We start from the raw sequence: 20,232 nt of genomic DNA, 5'->3' as shown, positions 1-20,232 counted from the left end.
TAAGGTGAAAAATGATGTGTAATCTTGCCAGCTGCTCTGCCTACAAGCACTGGCATCAGCAAGTATGCCAAGCCCCTCACCAACTCTCCACTTTACAACTGGGAATTGGCAGCTTCACTTTGTCAGCGGTGGCAGTTCTACACTTTCTGCTTGTCAATGACACTAGAATGTAACTTTAGATGGGGATGATAACATTCTAATTGTCATTTTTAATAGCACGTATCATTATTAGATTTCAGATACAGAAAGTATTGCTTTGATCAAACATTTTTGTTCTACTCCTTTAGTTATATTAGTAGAAACACTGACCTACTAATAAGGGTGCAGCAGTTAACTACACAGTCAACATGGGTTCACCAAGGGAAAGTCCTGTTTAACTCATTTGATATCCTTCAATGATAACGTCACCTGCCTAGTGGATGAAGGGAAGGTGGTGGATATAGTTTTTCTGGATTTTAGTAAGGCTTTTGATATTGTTCCTCACAGGACCCTTCTGGACAAGTTGTCCAATTGTGTGACAAGAGGGTTCACGGTATGCTGGCGAAGAACTGGCTGAAGTATAGAGCTCAAAGGGTTGTAATGAATGGGGCCACATCTGGCTGGCGACCAGTCACCAGCTGTGTTCCTCAGGGTTCAATTCTAGGGCCGGTTCTCTTCAATACATTTATCAACGATCTGAATGCAGGAGTTGAATGCACCATTACAAGTTTGCTGATGATACCAAACTGGGAGGTGCTGTTGACTCTCTTGAGGGACAGGAGGCCCTGCAGAGGGATCTAGATAGATTGGAGCATTGGACAATGATTAATGGGATGAAATGGGATGAAGTCTAAATGCTGATTCTGCACTTAGGATGAAGTAACACCAGGCACAAGTATAGACTGGGAGAGGAGTGGCTGGAGAGCAGCCCTGCAGAAAGGGATCTGGGGGTGCTGGTCGACAGCAGGCTTAATAGGAGTCAGCAGTGTGCCCTGGTAGCCAAGAGGGCAATCTGCATCCTGGGGGGCATCAAACACAGTATAACCAGCTGATCAAAAGCAGTGATTATCCTTCTGTGATCAGTGCTGGTGTGGCCTTATCTGGAGTACTGTGTGCTGTTCTGGGCCTCACAATTTTAGAAGGATGTGAAGGTCCTTGAACGTGTCCAGAGGAAGGCAACAAAGCTGGTAAAAGGGCTGGAAGGAATGTCCTGTGTGGAGCGGCTGAGGACTTTGGGCTTGTCTAGTTTGGAGAAAAGGAGGCTGAGGGGCGACCTCATGGCTCTCTACAGCTTCTTGAGGAGGGGAAGTGGACAGGGAGGTGCTAAGCTCTTCTCCCTGGGATCCAGGACACGTGGGAATGGTTCAAAGCTGCACCAGGGGAGGTTCAGACTGGACATTAGGAAGCATTTCTTTACCTGAAGAGGGTGGTCAAACACTGGAACAGGCTTTCTGGAGAGGTGGTTGATGCCCCAGGCCTGTCAGTGTTTAAGAGGCAATGCCCTTAACAACATGCTTTAACTTGCGTTCAGAAACTGTAGCTTACAGCTACCTTCTTTCGCTTCTCTGTTCTCAGTACCATCAGATCAAGGAAAAACAATAGTTATTAATTAGGCAACTACCACCTCTACTGATCTGGTGGTAGGACCAAAACTTTTATCTATAATTTACTCCTCTGTCACATGGGGCAGTGAAAATGATCCACCAGGATTCTGGGAATCTTATAGCACAGGATCTTGGATGCTCAGAAGTCCCCGCACCCATGTAATTCAGGTACAGCAGCTATAAAAGAAACATGCCATGCATCTGACATGTCCTGAAGCATCAGTCTCCCTGACCACATAATTGGCATCATCTATGTGTGCACAGCCAGTTCTACAAATGTTTGTGGGATTGTAAATTCATCAAAGAAAATACAGAGAAAAAAATCACATGCACAGAAAAGGCAGGTACCAGGCTCTCCCTCTGGATGCCTAAGGTGACCTTCAGCCCAAAGACAAGCAAAATGTTCAGATGCAAGTCAAACTGGACTTACTGGTTTTGGACTAAAATCAGCTGGACACACAGAACTTCATTTTAACCCTGTGCTAGTGTTAAAAAAACTGGCATGTGCTCTTCAATATGTAAATTGAAATTTCATAGTCAAACCCCAGGCAATGTATGGATTTGTGAAACTGGTATATGAATAGAAAACTCTTCATTTTTTAAGTGCCATAATTTAGAAATATATTCTGTTTATCTGGCATAATTATTATTAATCATTATTAATCATTAATCCCTTACACAACTGTTCCATTCTGTGAAGAAATTGGCTTTTTCTTATTTTAACTGTGCATGCTTAAAGCAGTTTTAGTACAACGTATTAAATTTTCTAAACATGCTGATTAAATCATCTGTTCTTTTCAAGTATATCAGCCAAAATATGTTAGGAAATAGTTTGTATATTCACCCTTGCAGATCACAAAACTACCGTGAATTAAAAAAGAAAATGCAAAAATTTTAATATTTTCAGCAAGATTATTTACAGGTACCTTGTAGGCAGATAGAACTTCCTACAGTTTGAATGTATTGCAATTTATAGCACGTTACTTGTTGCTACTTGTTCTGTCATTAACATTATAATCCTGCTGACCTTTGCTTTCATGATTAGACAACTGCTTCAAAGAGTGTAGGATATTAAGGATTACTTGTGTGATTAAGAACTTTTTTTTCATACAGAGGAATTCAAAAGAATGCAGGCAAAACAGAGATAATGGAGTCACAGGCCTGAGGAGGAAGGCTCTACTTTTCACAGTTACTGGCGTTTTTTGTGAGTTTTTTTGCTGGTCAATACAGAATTACTAAACAGAGTATCTATTTCAACTTCATGCTGCTTCTCTGGAACAGCTACTTCAACACATCAGGACAAATTGTTTCACTTAGCTAAGTAAACTGTGGTCTGCCATCATTTTGTCATTGTTCAGTGACTGCAGGAAAGCTTACGTAAATCAATCCTACAAAGTTCAGGCCTCAAACAAATGAGTAATTGGTACTTATGAGAATAGTTCCTGTGAGCAGGCATGACATCTTCACAGATTTGAAGATATGAAAAAGAGAAGTTAAAAGTGTGAGGGGTTTTGACATGTTATCTAATCCTAACAAATGTACTTACATTTGTCTTGGTCAGCTTCCACTCCTTCACTTTCTGTGTCACTCGGCAATATCCAAGGTTGATGAGCAAGCTGAAGCTGTTGTAAGAATTCATCCTGCCACAAACAGATCTATTTTAGATAAAATGACAGAGAATGGTTCTATATAAATGCAGACTGTAGCAAACCCTCTAGTCTCAATTAACTAGAGAGGAGAAAGCCTTTAATAAAAAATTATTTTGCTGTGAAATAAAACCAGAATGCAGAGGATATGGAGGCTTTTTTAATTCTATTTATTTATCTACTCTGTGGAAAAAAAAAAGTCTCTTTATCTATCTATCTGCTATAGCCACAGACATATACATAATAATCCTAGAAATGCAGCGACACAGAACAAAACCTTAATGCAGATATTCCATCTGTCCCTGCAGTTTCTGGACTATGCCCAGACATGTCGTGCACGATTTATTTAAGTAAAGCTTTGCTTTGTCAGAACTTTCACTGTTTCCAATCTAGGAAGAACAAGGACCTGAAACTTGATTTAGAACCTGTGGTTTTATTGGAGCAGGAGAGAGCCTAGAAAGGAAAAATGCTATGGAAACTTTTGTCTCCAAGATACCATAAAACTCTAAGCATCAAAATATAAATGTTTTACACAGTTAAAAATCCATACGGAGCTGAATATATGCTTTTAAAAATGTTTTACAATTGCCTCCTTTTTTATATGATGTATATATGTATGTATATAAAAATATTTTTCCATACACACACACACATATGTGAGCACGTACACACGCAGACATATAAAATGCTTTGACAGGTTCCTTTGCAATATACAAGGTAAGAGATGAGACTGGAATGCATAGTTTTATTCTCAAAAGCAGTTCAAACACGCAGTTCTAGTCTCTAGAAGAAAACTTAAACGTTGGCCAGATATCATAAAATTACTGACCAGATTCTTATAAGTAACTGAAAAAAAAAAAAAGGGGGTGCCAGGGGGCTAACAGCCCTGTCTTCTTTTACACCAGCTGAAAACCAAAACCTACAGATTCAAAGGTAAATTGCATTTAAACAGCATAATTTTTATTGTTAGCCTACCTGTTGTTTTTTTTTTTTTATTGTTAGGCCCTCTGGTTTAAAAACAGAAACCATGTTTGTTTAAATCAGTTCTTGGAGACCAAAGGCTGTTCAATCATCAAGATCTAACTCACTGGGAATAAATTATTAATTGTGTTGGTAATCTGTTGAAAAAATCCACAAAGACTGCTGCAATGGCCCAAGACTAAGCTCAGGCAGGAGCTCCAGGCCTTACGCACATGTTGCCGTTTCAAATGTGCTCAGTGCTCGAGAAGGTTGCCGAGTACAGCACTGAACTGGGCAAAGCATTTTGGTTCACGGAACAGGTTTCCTGCAGTAGGAGCGAGTGGCTCCCACGCTGATCAGCATACTTTTGAATCTTCCAAAAACACAGAGCAAAGAACTGAGCCAGGCAGCAGAACGGAATGGAAGTATCTTACCAAAAAGAGAGTCTTCAGTACATCCAGTTATGTTCTATACTCCAGTAAGTAGGAGGAAAACCTGTGTTAACCAATGCTATATTCAAATAAGCTGAAATTTCTCACTGTTAACAATGACAGACCAATAAAGATTACTGAATACCCTTTATACTATCTGGATAAATAAAGTGATTGCAAAATTCCGAGTGTTAAAAAGATGAAATGGCAAACAAGGGAGTCAGTAGTATTTCCATCTCAACAGCTATTGATAACCATCACAGAATTGTGTCACTTTAATGGAATCCTTCCTAAAGAGATAAGTGGGATTCAACATTCCTTTTTCAATTTATACAAAACACCAAAGGATAAGGTAAATGCATAAAAGTGTCTCTGCCAAAGGATTTGGAACTCTGATTTATTAGTTTTATAGAGATAATAAAACTATTTCTCTAGGTAGCATTTCTTTGCTATAATTCAATTCAGCCTTGAACAGAGCTGATAATAAAACACACCTGTTAGAACTTTGTAATATTATGTGTGCCAAGAGGCAGAAACTCACCCACAAAATCTCAGATCATGATAAGTCTTGAGCATTAAAAAAACCCAAAACATTCTTCACAGCTGATATGTTAAGTACTTGCCCAGTTATTTAAGATTTGTGCTATAACAAGATTAAACCATCCTGAGCTACAGCATGAGCTTTACTAAAACTTAAGAACTCTGAATTGTACTTATTAGTAATAGTTTTGTATTTTAGACTTGTTACGTTACTCTGCAACACATGACAAACTAGGAAGCATACATAAGGCATTGAGTGATATATTAAAATTCCTCATAAATAAACAAGTGACAGCACACACAGTGTAAACCCATGCAGATTCTGAATTCTTTAATTCAAACTCCTTACGGAGTTCGGTATGCCGGTACCCGGTAACTGCATCCTTTTCAACTGACTTATTCTCATCAAATATGTATCCATTTTGTAATGGTTAATTCCACTAACACCACCTAAGAGTACGGAAGCAGAACTATTTGCAAAATCTCATCATAGTATCTTCTATAGGATTGGCAATATAACCACAGTGTATTCACATCTATTGGAGATTCCCAGTTCATACCATAAGTCTAAGAGGAATAAAGGCACTTTCTCTTCTTTTATTTTACTGTTTTATACAGGAGGAGGATACAAAACCTATAATGAAAGTTGCAAAATAATTTACAGTATCAGCCTTGAGTTTTATGTTTGTGATCTGTAAAAGTACAAAGAAAGACAGAAATTTTTTGTTCTACCCCAGGCCACCTTTGATGTTTTAAGATTTGTCTCCATGGTCAGAGAGAAGCTGTTACACAAGAGAATGAAATTACATGGCCACAAATAGAGACACACCTCTAACATGGCAAAAAATGTCACTGAACAGAGGTACTTCCTGGGTATGTTCTGTCTAAACCCAGTTCTCTAAGTGACCAGGAACTTCAGTGGGCAAAGACAGCTTAAAAGAGCTCCCAAAGTTACCAGTATAACACTCCAAACACAGAGCTGGGAGCAGCAGATTGGCCAAACTGCCATCAGCTATGTTCTGACATCCCAGGGCCTTTACGGCTTGACAGAGGAAGGTCTTCAGTATGAACATATCATATTAGCGGTTTTCCCCTTGGAAGCAGAGCTAGACCCAAGATGAGTTTCCATTAAGTCAAAGGTCACTTGTGCATGTCACGAAGGGATAAATAGGGTTTGAGCTGGGTCACTAGCAGCCAAAGTACTATTGTACCCAGGGAGCAAAGAGAAAGAAAAGAATTTGTCACTTCTAGAAGGGAGTATAATAGAGGATAAGATCCTATATAGAAATGCTGAGATTTAACACCAGTATTACCAGTGGGCTTGCTGGATGAAACAGGACATGCCATTCTAACTGTAAAACAGGGTAATATTGCTCATTTCTTAATGTTCTTAAGACATATATATATATATATATATATTGAAAGTATACCAGGACACTTGTTGTAAGAGCTATCAGCAATGCCTGGCATTTGGCAAACAGAAGTAACAAGTCACAGCAACTGAAATGGGACTCATGGTTATTATTAGTATAACTACAGAAAGGCTGCAGAAGAAAGCATTTTTAATTGCCTGCCTTGTTACAGGAAAGATCAGAAGTGATGGACAGACTGGATGTCCCTTGGTGGAGATGCAGTGCTCATTACACGGCACTTTTCAGGAGTCTATACAATAATTCTAGTTGGCATCACATGACTATGTATCAGTTAAGAACAGGACTGCTTAAAAAGAAAGAAAGAAAAAGAGGAGTGAAGGGTTTAGTGGTAAACAATGAAACCCTTCATTTCTTCTGAACATTTTTAGTTAAAAATTAATTGCAATTCTCATTTTCGGGTATGTGAGAAAATTCCAACACACAAACACAAACCCCTCAAAACAGGAGACAAAGGGGTTTTTGCTTGTCAAAAAAGAAATTTGTTACAATTACGTATTTTTTTTGAAAATATATCAACTATTAGTGAAGATACTTTCAACAGAACTGTAGTCACCTTCAGTCCTCATGTCTTTAAATTGGATATCCAGTTCTAGGCGAAGAAGTAGCTCAAGTGATGGGATTAGCACACTGCCATTCAAACACCAAAATGAGGATTTTTTTCCACCACCAAATTTAGGTAAGATTTCCTCACCAAATTCTTTAGTTTTAGAGTTATCTGTGCCTCGTTTCCTTTCTTTCATAATAAATAATGGAGGCCACATACTTAATTGCAAGATTAGACTAAGTATCAAATATCTAATTTTCCTACAAGCATCTCTAAACAATGTTACTATAAATAACACTTTTTAAAAGTCATTAGATTGATGATACATTGTGTCAAGTGTCACATCCAACAGATTTTTAAAACAAATGATACTTCTCAGAAATTACTATCTACAGGTATGATACTTTTCTCAGTCTTGGAAAAAACTCTCCAGGCTTTGACAAATGGATTACAAAGAGACTGGTAATAAGTGGTGGGAACCGACCTATTTCACCATTAAAAAATTAGCAATGTAGACATATAGGTCCTTCTCAAGTCTGTAGAGAAGGACTGACATTTCCTGAGAAAAAACTCACCTTTATAAGGCTTATATCTGAGATAGACAGCAGGGCTGTTCTTTCACAGGTGCTTTTATTTCCACTGCCTGCACACTAAAGTTATCTTTAAGGCAGCTAAAGTTAGCAGAGGAGAATCCCACTCAAACTTTACAAGGTACTTTAACTTTTTGGGTTTGTTTTCTTTTGTTTTTTAAATAAAGGCTAATCCTGTAAAAGCCATTAATATGGGACAGGAAGTTTTTATGCTCTGAATCAGCCTAGTTAACATGCATGTAGTACTAGAGAGTGATTCAACGATGTTGGGCATTTTCTCATTGCAGTTCATTTTTGTTCTTTCGGAAAATTTGTCCATTCAGCAATGCCTAACTAATCATTCCAATGTGTTCAAAAATTGAAAGAAAAAGCAGACCAAGGAAATATTATGCACTGCCAATGCAGCAGCAAAAAAAAAATAATAATACCCTGCAATCATAAAGATAAGATAAAAGTGCATTTAATATTCCAGAAGTACACACCTCTTGGAAACTGTAAGGCTGATAAAACTGCTACGCATTATGCAGGCAAAACTCTACCAAGCTCATGGAAAATTTAGGGGGCAGGAGTGTTTCAGTATGATTTCTGTAATAATACTGACATTCTCTCATCAGTACCTCTCAAAGATGAGCAGTATTTACTTGCTAATTTTCTCGTCATTATATTTCAAGTTCTTCTCACAGTAATAAGTTACATTAGGTATACTGATGTTACTGCAACATAAAACACAATCTAGTCTTCACTTATAGTAGCTCTTAAACACAGCAAAAACATTAAATTGAAAATCTTACTTCTGATAAACTGCTTCTCTGAGTAGTGACAGTTCCAACAATGTCTCCACTCATTTGCACAGAAAGCCCTGAAGCAGCGCTGAGGGTCCTCCCCATTTGGCTCTTAGATGTCAAAGATCTGCTTCTTTGCATACTAATGATGCCTTCCCTATTTCCTTGGTTGCTAGGGGTAAGAGGCCATGACAGCAAGCTATTCGGGGTCACGGGCCTGCTCCCCGGCGTTGATGGAGTTGGTGGCCTGTTGGTTTGTGTACCGGCTGTTGGAGGCCTACTGTTTGCAACACTGGAGACCAGTGTTCTGCTGTTAGTGGGCAGCGGTGGTGATTTGTTTCCTTGGAGCTGAATGTTCTTCCCCATCTGAGTTGGCACCTGAGGCCTCGGATTTTGGCCCTGTGTAGCTTGAACATTGCCTTGATGGTCAGATGTAACTAAACTATGATGTTGGATGGTAGGGCTTCTTGAGAGCCTTGCTTCTTCCCATAGTGCTAGGTCCTTTTCAATATCTGTGCACACACACAAAAAAAGAAAAGAAAAAAAGAAACTCACTTTCTGTTTCTCTCTGGTTCAAAACTCTTATTGATTTTCTCCAATGCAAGTGACAACCTGAAGCTGCGCAGAGAAAATCTATTCACCCTTAACATATAAGGCATCAGAATTAACAGTTCGAATGTTTGACAAGCATTTCCTCACAGTTTATTTACATTGGATTTACTGCAAACAGAGCTATCCCACAGAAATGAAATACTACCACTTCGTTGAACGTAAATACAACCTGTAAAAATCCCTCTCATTTCTTCAGAGTTATCTCTCTGTACCTTTTGCACAGATTCTCATCAGTATCAAACCAAGATGGAGCAGTGAGCTAAATTCGCCATCCTCAGCTGCAGTGAAGGGCAATCCAAAACTGGTTCAAGGCCAGACTTTTGTTTAAGCCTCGTTACCTATTGCCCAACCAAAACTCTGGGGGAAAGAACCCTTGAACTGTGGCACATCTGGATCGGTGATCCTGTTTGAATCTGAGTTTTGTGCTCTGGCCTGCCATTGCTGACACAGCAGGTGATGGGGTCACCAACACCTAGAATCTAAGGAGAAAAGGTGGCCACCAGTCCCTACCCCTCACACAGCCATAAGGAATAAGACCCTATTTAAAGGCAGAACAGATCAGGGTTAGTGATGAAAAATGTCTTCTGAATTCATTTAAATTATATTAATGCTTCTAACGAATTAAATCAGACACATCCAACAAAGTTAGGTGAGGGTAGCTGGAAGTTAGGTTAGCATTGCTAACATACTAAAAGTCCTTGCAAGTAAAAACGTCAAGCTTAAGGAACAGTTTACTCAAGTTTATTTTATCTTTCACAGTTGTTATGAATTTTCACTCTCACTGTCATGCACTCTATTGTAACTTGGTTTTGATATGGACAGTTGATTATCTTTAGAAAAGCAATGCCATTTCCCATTAAACTGTATAAGTTACAGTCTCAGAAGCTGTAAATCAACAAGGCTTTACTTATTTAAACACCTGTTAAGTGAACTTATATAAAATAAGCATTTTATTCTTTATTTTGATAACAATAACTTTAGGTTCTGAAAGTCCTAAAAGATTCTAAACTGTATATTGGAAAATCAGATTTTCTTTCACTTATGTTTACCAGTAGGTATAGAAGGAATGCTATATGTAAAATAATTAAAGATGTGCTGCCTTTAACATTAACTTATTTTATAATAACACCTTGGAAACAGTAAAATAAGTTATGCTGATTTCATATTACTAGTCTAATACAAGACATTCTATACATTTCAAATGTTTTTACTAGAAAAGCTGGTAAAACTGAAATAGTCGTGAAAGCCCCTGATAAAAGTGCCTCACAGCTCTTTAATGATTAAATTTTTTGCTGTTAGCAAATTTCAAAACATAGTTATTGTTTCTAGCAAACAGTTAAAAATATTTCTAATTGCTACCTTGCTGGCCTCTTAAAATTAATTATTTCCATTTTGAAATAATTACGTCTTGAATTACTTTTCCATGATTCTTTTAAAGAAATCAATACGCATCACTTTGGAACTTGTAATATGCCTGGCAAAAAATCAGGGGCCAATAAATGATAATGTGGGCTAGCTGATTTAAACCAAATGAGGAATACGTTCTTTGAAAGATTCAGCCTAGCCTACGTCTTTGCAAAATTACAGACCTCTAACGTCCCCATGATGATTCAGTATGCTAAGAAATTATCTGAATATTGCATGATTTAATAAGACTTAAATAAGCATTATATTCGGGCTCATGTTTCCCTAATGCCATATAGTAATCAAGCCTGCAGATAAACCAATTATTCTAATCATTTCTCCACACATAATTAAAATGTTTCCATAGTGTAATTATTCAATTTTGTTTAGCACACATCCTCCTTTTGATTGTGCTTCAATATCAGCTTTTCAACCAGAAAGAAAAGAAAAAAAAAAATAATCACACGTCTCCAGCTTTTCAGTATTATCTGATCCATAGTAAATACCAGAATTGAATTATGATTTAGCATTTTTTAAATCCCTTGCCAATGTCATTTAAAGGAAAATAAAATGCAGGTAACAGAGCAACACAATGGCATCTCACTTTCATATCAGAAACACCAGAATATGATTCATAATGTGCTTAGAAACTGTTTATGCATTTAGCAGCTCTTCTTGCGATAAAATATATTCCAGAAGTGTCCAATGGCCACAGAAGCAGTGTAACAAACCAAATTGGCAAGATCATGGAATTAACTACCAACAAAAATACATTGCCCACTTGCATGTGATATAAAGCAGCCACAGTAACATAAGAGACTGGATCTTAGAAAAAAGTATTATGAGCCATATATAGAGAAGGAAAAGAAAACTCATTGCTTCAGTATCTGATTTTGTAAAATTGCTGCTTTCAAACATCAAGGTACTGAGGCAGTTGCTGGCAGTTGGTGCTAGTCCCTAATTCAGGCACAGGCACCAAATTGTGCCTTATGTTAGGAATGAGTTTTATCCAGCACGTAGTCCATAAGAGAAAGCCAAGCTCCTTAAGAAGGTGTATCTGAGACAGGGGACCACATTTCATCATTACACAATTAATCCAAGTCATAATTCAGGCATCTAAATGAGTGCCTAGTATTGCGTAGAACTGATAAGTTCCGGTGTGCGTGGTAAGAAAACTCAAACAAGGAGACTTGCTGCTATCAGACACACTTGAACTTTTGCAAATGTATGAGACAAATAAGGCTAAGCAAAAACACAGCATTACTATCTGAGCTGATTCTTCATGGAAATTCTGTTATGGTTGTCTGTGAGGGGAATAATGGTCTCAAGCAGCACTGGTGTTATAATAGGACATGAATTATTAGGAATACAAGAGTCCAATGTCTAATAATTGGGCTGTTTTCTTGTGAATTTCTCAGGCAGACAAAAATTACTGAATAGTAGAACGATTGAACCCCACGTTACAGTGTTACTGAAATAATGGTCCCAAAGCCATATGACAACAGCAGCATTGATGCGAGAGAGATGACCTTGTAGGTCACACAACAGCAGACTGAACCTCGGAGACTAAGTGGATGTAGCTAGTTAGCTTACGGTCAATTAAGTATTTAAAATTCCATATTCTATTGAATACAGTGCTACCGTCAGCTTTGTCAAGAGAGATCTAAAGGAACTGCATGTTTCAGAGCATACTGCATACAAGAACAGCTTGTACAACCATGGAAGTGTGACCAGTTAGGACATAAATCAAAGTAGGGCGATCTTCACCAGACCCCTCCTGAGCAACAACCGCAGCAACACACGGGAAGGCGAGTGCCACTGCAGTGTTCAGGTCCCTGCTAGGCCACAGAAACCTGCTGACCACAGCTCAGCCTGCTGCTCTCCTGGTTCCTACTGGATGTTCCTGGCAGTTTCAGCTTGGAGAGAGGGCTCATGGATTTCAGTTTAGTTTGGCAGTGGCTACATCTCCCTCCACCTTACATACACAGTCTTTACTTTCCAGTTCTGCATTATTTTTCGTTGAGTTGGCCCACGAAGTACAGCTTTCACCATATGACAAATATCACGCATAATATAGGACTACCATGCTATAGGTCTATGTCATATCTTATAACTAAGGCTGAAGATAAGAAAATATTGATTACAAAGAACAACAAATTGCAAATTATATCCTAGGATATCCCTCATCATTTTTTTATAGAGCTCTGAAACACATTTTCACTGAAAAAAAGAAGTTTCTTTGTTTGACCTTTTAGAAATGGTTTCTCCATCAAAGATGTTGCAGGTGTTCCACTGCACTCAAGTTAACAGACTTCACTTAGTCAGAAGTCTCAGGAACGAGACGGACTTTTCCTGAAAAGTAATCTATTCTCAAGCTAAAGGTCCACTGCAGCCTCTTCTAAAGACTACTTATGTGCAGGTGAAGCATCAGTACCTCCTTATTGCATGTCTTGGTGAAATGTGAAAAACAAAAAAAAAGGTGCATTATTAAGCTGTCAGACTGCAATATATTTAACACAGTTTAACTACTGTTTAATTACTGTATTTACTGTAATTACAGCAAAGTTCATTACACCTACAAACCCAACAATAATTGTGCTGTTTCTCCTCAATGAAGAAAAAGGGAAGTTTAAAGTTTTTATCTGTTTTCATCAGCATGTGAGAGAGAGAACTTTTTCCTTCATCTAAATATTGGCAGAGCTAGCTGGGTGAGTGCTGCTCACCGTTTTATGATCCCTTGCTACCATACATACCAGCTAGGTGTTTTTCCATGGTCTGAAGTTCTTTTGCTGCTAAGGAGTCCTTTAAGAGTTTCTGCCTTGGGGAACCTCCAGGTCTGACATCCATGGCATCCAGGGTCCAAACTGTCTGAGACTTACACAGATAAAAAGGAAACGGAATACTTTTAATCTAGTTTGACATTTACATGTGAAACAATAAAAAAAAAAATTGGTGTCCCCATTTAGAATAGTCAATCTGGTGCTTTTTATGTAGAATATAAAATGCTATGCAAAATATTACAAAATATCATGTCTTACTTTAAATAACATAAATAGTAGGCATTCCTTCAAATCAACAGTTCTAAAATAATTCAAATATATACCTTTACACAAGCTTTTGTTCCATGGTGAGACATCATAACAGGACAAATCCTTCCATGATTTACGTCCTGTGCAGTTCCAGTTACTTAGTGGGGGTTGCACTTACTTTAAATTACCATAACATTTGGCACCATATCTCTGCAAAGCAGCACTTCTGGGAATATCACAGAATTTCCTAATTAAAATTGCCAGCGCTGTTTTATCACTGCAAGAAGTATTCCTTTCAGGAACAACAACTAAATCATCAGGGCAACAGAGCAGTTTGGAAGGGATGCCAGCAAACAGACCACCTCCCCAGTCACTTCACTATTGAACGCTGTGGTATTCAAAATTATCTGCATTTTCTGGAACCCACTCAACACAGTCTCAAAAAATAATTTTAAAACATAATATGAGGTAAACTTGTTTTTTTAATGCTTATTTGAAATACGCAGGAAATACGTGACCGAGTGTGCAAGATTTGGTCATAAAAACAACAAACAAGAACATTAATTAAAGCATTCTTAACAGCCTATCTGAAATAAATTTTATATTACCTCACCAAAACATTTCATCTGTAGTCTAGGGGGTTTTGTTGATTTCCTAGGTATCCTAAAGAAACAAGGCTTATGCAATGGTCTTCTCATTGTCATTCACCTCTTACTAATTTTTTAATCTTTCGGTAAATGTCAAAAATATTCAGAGAGGGGCCACCGTTTCAAAGACATTAAACTGCTGTAATTTCAGGGAGAAGAACGATCGAGCAGAGGAGGGAGACCCAAACTGGTGACACCATTCAAGGGAAACACACCGGGCTGCAGTGCCACGCGCGCTGCCGGGCTGGAACTGTGTCACCAGTAGGTATGTGGGTTGCTGCAGGCAGCTGCAGAACGTGATGGTATTTTTCTGGCTGGACTCTCATCTCATAGGGAAAGGTGTACAGCAGTTCAAAGGATGAACACAAAAATACAGGTTTGATATCATTTCTATTCACAAACAATTTGCTTTAACCATAAACACTAAATAAAATACTATGGCTGCCTTCCTTTTTAGAAAAGTAAGCATAAATCTACAGAAGTAAAATGTTATGTGAAATATATTTTGTATAATTTTTAATTTGTTCCAAATAACGACTTTTTTGCTTTGCATGCATCCGATCATTGTGAACCATGTATCTTTAAAATATGTTAACACAGATTCATATTTATAAAGCAACAGCTATACTGTAATGCTGCACGCTCATACATAAAAAAGCCTAAGCATATTTACTAGCATATGAAATAATAGTTCAAAGCGGCAGATAATTCTGTTGTTATTAGCTCACAAAATTTTTAGAACACTAATGACATTTTTGGATTTGCCAATTGTTTTCTACGCTAGTACTGTGCTGGTTAAAGGTTTAATCCCAGGTAAATACATAGAAACAGCTGAATAAAACATTAAGTTACTCAGAAGTGGAACTGATCCTGCAAACACATTTATTTCAGATGTATCCCTAGACCTGATTCACCTGTTCCTCCAAGAGATTTTGAGCATTTGTCGCTTCAGTCCTCATTGTGAATTCTCCATCCAAATCATAAACTGGCTTGTTGAGGTCACTACAGAATATTGATCTGTATTAAATTACTCACATCTCTAAATGTTTATTCCTAATAGATATTAGTTACCCAATACCCACCTCAAGATGAAAGAATTTTTTATGCTGTGAACAATTCTTCTGAAATAAACAAAACTAAATAAGAGATGGGAAGGGGGAATAGAGCCTGTAACGAAACTTCAATATTTTAATTTTCAATCTGTTTTTAGATATACTCTCATGCCCAGATTTTTATGGTGGAAAAAGGCCATTTTTATATACATTTTATAGTGTATATTTTCATAAGGGGCAAAAACCAGCAGGACTTCGATAATGACTATGGGGGAAATAAATCCCCAAGGTTATAAGGATGAATCCCTTTTGAATACAGAATTTTATGCACAAATACAACTCTGATGAAATACGGAATAAAAACTAGTCAGTGGTCTATGGTAATACTTGAAGACCAAACTGCTCTTCTAATATTCTTAACTCTGAGTATTCAAGTTTATCATAAGCAAATTATTAGGGGTTGTAATTATGGGTATTATATTTCCCTAACCCCTAAAAACACAGAGTTCCAAATGTTAGGCTAGTGAGAGGGTTTCACTCTCTATGTCTTGTTTTCTGGAAAGGCAATGGAGTTATCTTTCTCTTCTACAAACCTCTACTGTTTCTTCTTACATTCCGCCCTTTCCTGTACTGTGCTTCTTTCCTTTAAGCACAGGAATCATGTAAGACACATACAACTAAGGCAACTGTCTGAGTAAAGTCAGCTCTCTACAGCCTGTAGCAGAATCTAAGATAAACAGAGAAAAATTATTCTTTAATGGTAGTCATCATGGTAGTGCTTTAGACGTTTATATAAGCATGAGTAATGTTTAAATTAAATCACTTGCAATTAGGAGACTCCAAATCACAAAGATCATCAAACATCAGCATTACCTTTGTACGTTTCAATACAGGATTTAAAATCTTATCTAAGTTCATGTAAGACATATCGATATGCCTGTGTATAAGGAACACAAAGGCAGGGACACGCATACATTTAATAAATACTTGTGTTTGTCTTCATCCTGTTAACACACAGCTACAAAGCCATAAAGAGTTTGTGTTCAGTTCTGGATGTAGCATGGATGTATACATTAATCTTGTATATGATTTAAAACAAATACATTTACATATATTCAGTCTCTACCATTACATATTGTTATAAGTTCAATAATATCATAAGCTTATGGCATTTAGTCAGACAATAGCTTCACAAAATACCAGAACAGTATTACAATACTAGTTATGGAAGATGAGATATTTAATAGTAGCAATTTAATTTCATGATAAATTACATGCTTATAATAGTGCCTTCCAATTAAACACTCACTTGATAGAAAGCAACAATGATCTGGGGAAAAAACTAAAAACTAAAACTGTAGTGTAACCTTTTTTTGTTCCTTCTCTGAACCTAGATCTTTCAGGGCTATAACCAACAACATTTTTGGAGGCAGGCTCAGGTAATGTTTTTTTCTATATATCTAAATAATACTGAACATAATTTTTTTTTTTTTTAACATTTTGAGACTATGAGTTCATCTATGTGAATAATGCATAAACACAGACAGAGGTCCTCCAGCATACCATTTATGCAACAGCCTTATTCCTAAAAGATAAACACAAGCTGAAAGTAGGGGATGTTATCAAGGCGGTTTTGGAAGCATGTCAGTTCAAATGAATGGAAAAATGAATCTGCAGAGCTCTAGCAGAATTCGCTGGTGCCCCTTCTCTCCACTGGATGAATGGCAGCAGCTCAGATATGTCACTTAAGAAAGAGATTCAGGCTGGCAAGCCACTTATTTAAACCTTCTTATTCCACTTCACCAAAACTTATCCTTTGCCTTCTGGCCAGGAATTGCAGAAATAAAACACTAATGTCAGCTAACTTGGACTTTAATAAGAAAGACAGCAGACGGAAAGTAGTTGAAAAATATAGCATATATGTATGAAATATGTGCATAGAAGTCCTTCCAATTCCTTCAGTATCTTCCAAACTACAATTGACCTTGATGATTCATTAAGGTATATAAATATTAGTACAAAATTTATAAATGGCCTATTTACATTAACAAGATTAACAAGATCTAAATATGAGGATGTTCCTGCCTGAAAGACATCCTTGTCTTTCTAACTTGTAGAAGCAGCTCTGGCCCCTGTTCATCACCTGCAAACTTTGAAGGTGAGGCAACGTCTCTTTGTGCCAGAAATATGTTCCAACAAAGCCCTCAGGATACATTTGTCAACATTTAAGGTCAACTATGTGTCCATTTCTCAAGTGGCTTTCTTTACACATCATCATAATTTCTTCACATACAATGGAATCATAGAATCATTTAGGTTGGAAAAGACCCTTGGGATCATCGAGTCCAACCATCAACTCCACTCTACAAAGTTCTCCCCTACACCATATCCCCTAACAACACATCTAAATGACTCAAACACATTCAGGGATGGTGACTCCACCACCTCCCTGGGCAGCCTATTCCAGTGTCTAACCATTCTTGCTGTGAAGATTTTTTCCTAATGTCCAGTCTAAACTTACCTTGTTGCAGCTTGATCCCATTCCCTCTTGTTCTATCGCTAATTACCTGTGAGAAGAGACCAGCACCAACCTCTCTACAATGGCCTTTCAAGTAGTCGTAGAGAGTGATGAGGTCTCCCCTCAGCCTCCTCTTCCTCAAACTAAACAGTCCCAGCTCCTTCAATCGCTCCTCATCAGATTTATTCTCCAGGCCCTTCACCAGCTTTGTTGCCCTCCTCTGCACTCGCTCCAGCACCTCGATATCTCTCTCGTATTGAGGTGCCCAAAACCGGACAAAATACTCAAGGTGTGGCCTCACCAGTGTTGAGTACAGGGGGACAATCACCTCCCTACTTCTGCTGGTCACACTAGTTCTAATACAAGCCAGGGTGGCATTGGCCCTCTTGGCCACCTGGGCACGCTGCTGGCTCATGTTCAGCCGCTTGTCAATTAGAACCCCCAGGTCCTTTTCTGCCAGGCAGCTCTCCAGCCACACTTCCCCAAGCCTGTAGCGATGCATGGGGTTGTTGTGGCCCAAGTGCAGGACCTGGCACTTGGCCTTGTTGAAGCTTATACCATTAGCATTGGCCCATCGATCCAATCCATCCAAGTCTCTCTGTAGAGCCTCCCTATCCTCATGCAGATCAACACTCCCGCTTAGCTTCGTGTCATCTGTGAATTTACTGATGATGCAGTCTATGTCCTTATCAAGATCATCAATAAATAAATTTAATAGTGGCCTTCCAGTACCCAAAGGGGGCCTACAGGAGAGATGGGGAGGGGCTGTTTCCAAGGGCATGTAGCGATAGGACGAGGGGCAATGGTTTTAAACTAGAGCAGGGCAGGTTTAGATTAGACACGAGGAAGAAGTTCTTTACAGTAACGGTGGTGAGACACTGGCACAGGTTGCCCAGAGACGTGGTGGAAGCCCCATCCCTGGAGACATTCAAGGCTAGGCTTGATGAGGCTCTGAGCAATCTGATCTAGCTAAAGATGTCCCTGCTTAGTGCAGGGGGGTTGGACTAGATGACCTTTAAAGGTCCCTTCCAACACAACACATTCTATGATTCTACGATTTCTTTGCTGAATAGCTTAAACATCTTAAATAGACACATTTGACAGAGATCCCTCCAAATACAAAAAATTCCCTTTATTGAACAATTTGTTTGCAAGTGTCCCTTCTGTTCTGACCAAGCAGCTGGCAAGGACAGTTGTTATTCACCCAGCAGAACTTTTTGTGCAATATTTTGTTTGAAGAATCTTTACACAACATGTACTTTCTGTAAGAGTTGACCACAGGTTTAAACTTTCAGCTTCTGTAGTCTGCTCAAGGACATCAGGTAAGCTAGTCAACATGGGGTTTTGGTACTGTAAAAATAATAAACATTCTCAGAGCTCTGTTGCAATATTGGCAGCCATCTCTAATCCCCACCTTCCACATTAGGGCCTGTTCTACTTGAAATGCCGTGTAATTGAAATTACAAGCTTTTTGCTTCCCATGGCAGTCGGCCAGCACATTTTACACTAAACCTTAAACTAAAAAAAATGGTAGTTTAAGTTAACTTACACATCGTTTTTCTGTTTACAGGCAAGAGGGAAGGAGGAAATATGTGGGCTTCTGGGAATCACATTGGTTTCAGTTTGTGAAATGTAACTAGAATAATTGTTTTCTAAGCTTCAGTCCTGTTTTATTTACTGCTATTTGGACTAATATTTTTGAATTTGTCATGCCCAAGAAACCAAAATTTCAGACAGGTCAAAACAAGGCACTCCTTGATCTTTTTTTACAGCTATTTTTTTTTACATTCAGAAAATTCTTTCAATTTGAAATTACATTTTAGAGGATTAAGTATTTTCAAATAAGAGTATTTTCACTCCAGAAGACATCTGTGCCTCTGTCTGCCCCATGAAAAGTCTCCTTGGAAGCACTAACCACACAGTGTGTGCAACACCTGCCAGTGGGGCTGATAAACTGAACTTGTGAGGAGCAGGAGCCTGTATGGAAGCGGTCCTTATCCCTGGGGATCTGGGCAGGGAGATGGGGCAGCCCTACCACCCATCACAGGGGTCAGGCAAGCCCCCAGGGTGCCTCAAGTTTTGCAATATGCAACATGATATCAGCAAAAAGAATACCAGCAGGTAAGAAGTGAAAAAAAATTTTAAGTACTTCAGGTGCTCTCCAAAGTCAAAGTGAATTTTAAAAGTAAGAACTAATTATTTTGCAGCTGCATGTACAAAGTACTATGTCTATTTAATGGATTTATTTTTTTTTTTTTCGATAGAGGAGGTCTCAACCAAAGAGGTTCAAGGTATATAATTCAAGCTACTTGCTTAAATTCTTGCAGGAAATATCACTTACTTCCCAAGAACCTAGATATTATATTTTTCTACTATCTTTTATTGTTAATTTAGCTAACAGTAATTAAACTTATTTATTTGCATGTTTTTTTTGGACTAGCTGTGGAAGAGTTGTACTAAT

At 38.1% G+C, this 20,232-nt stretch overlaps 1 protein-coding gene across 2 annotated transcripts in view; it reads right to left on the bottom strand.

The window, feature by feature from the left end:
* Positions 1–626: 626 nt before the first annotated feature.
* The window catches only part of C2H8orf34 (chromosome 2 C8orf34 homolog), a 167,742-nt gene continuing 148,136 nt past the window's right edge, over positions 627–20,232 (bottom strand). The window contains exons 7-10 of one of the 2 annotated variants that reach the window (XM_063327017.1): positions 13,279–13,399; positions 8,519–9,021; positions 3,130–3,223; positions 627–764 (exon numbers count right to left, since the gene is read on the bottom strand). In XM_063327017.1, coding sequence (XP_063183087.1) covers positions 640–764; positions 3,130–3,223; positions 8,519–9,021; positions 13,279–13,399 — 843 coding nt within the window. In that variant the 3' untranslated portion in view covers positions 627–639. Of the gene's footprint in view, positions 765–3,112; positions 3,224–8,518; positions 9,022–13,278; positions 13,400–20,232 lie in introns of those variants that run through there. The other variant, XM_063327018.1, reaches the window with a different exon arrangement.

The sequence above is a fragment of the Chroicocephalus ridibundus genome, chromosome 2, assembly GCF_963924245.1.
Source record: "Chroicocephalus ridibundus chromosome 2, bChrRid1.1, whole genome shotgun sequence".
In the NCBI taxonomy this organism is placed as follows: Eukaryota; Metazoa; Chordata; class Aves; order Charadriiformes; family Laridae; genus Chroicocephalus; species Chroicocephalus ridibundus.
Note: the sequence above shows the minus strand (reverse complement) of the source record. Positions and strands in the feature narration are given on the sequence as shown.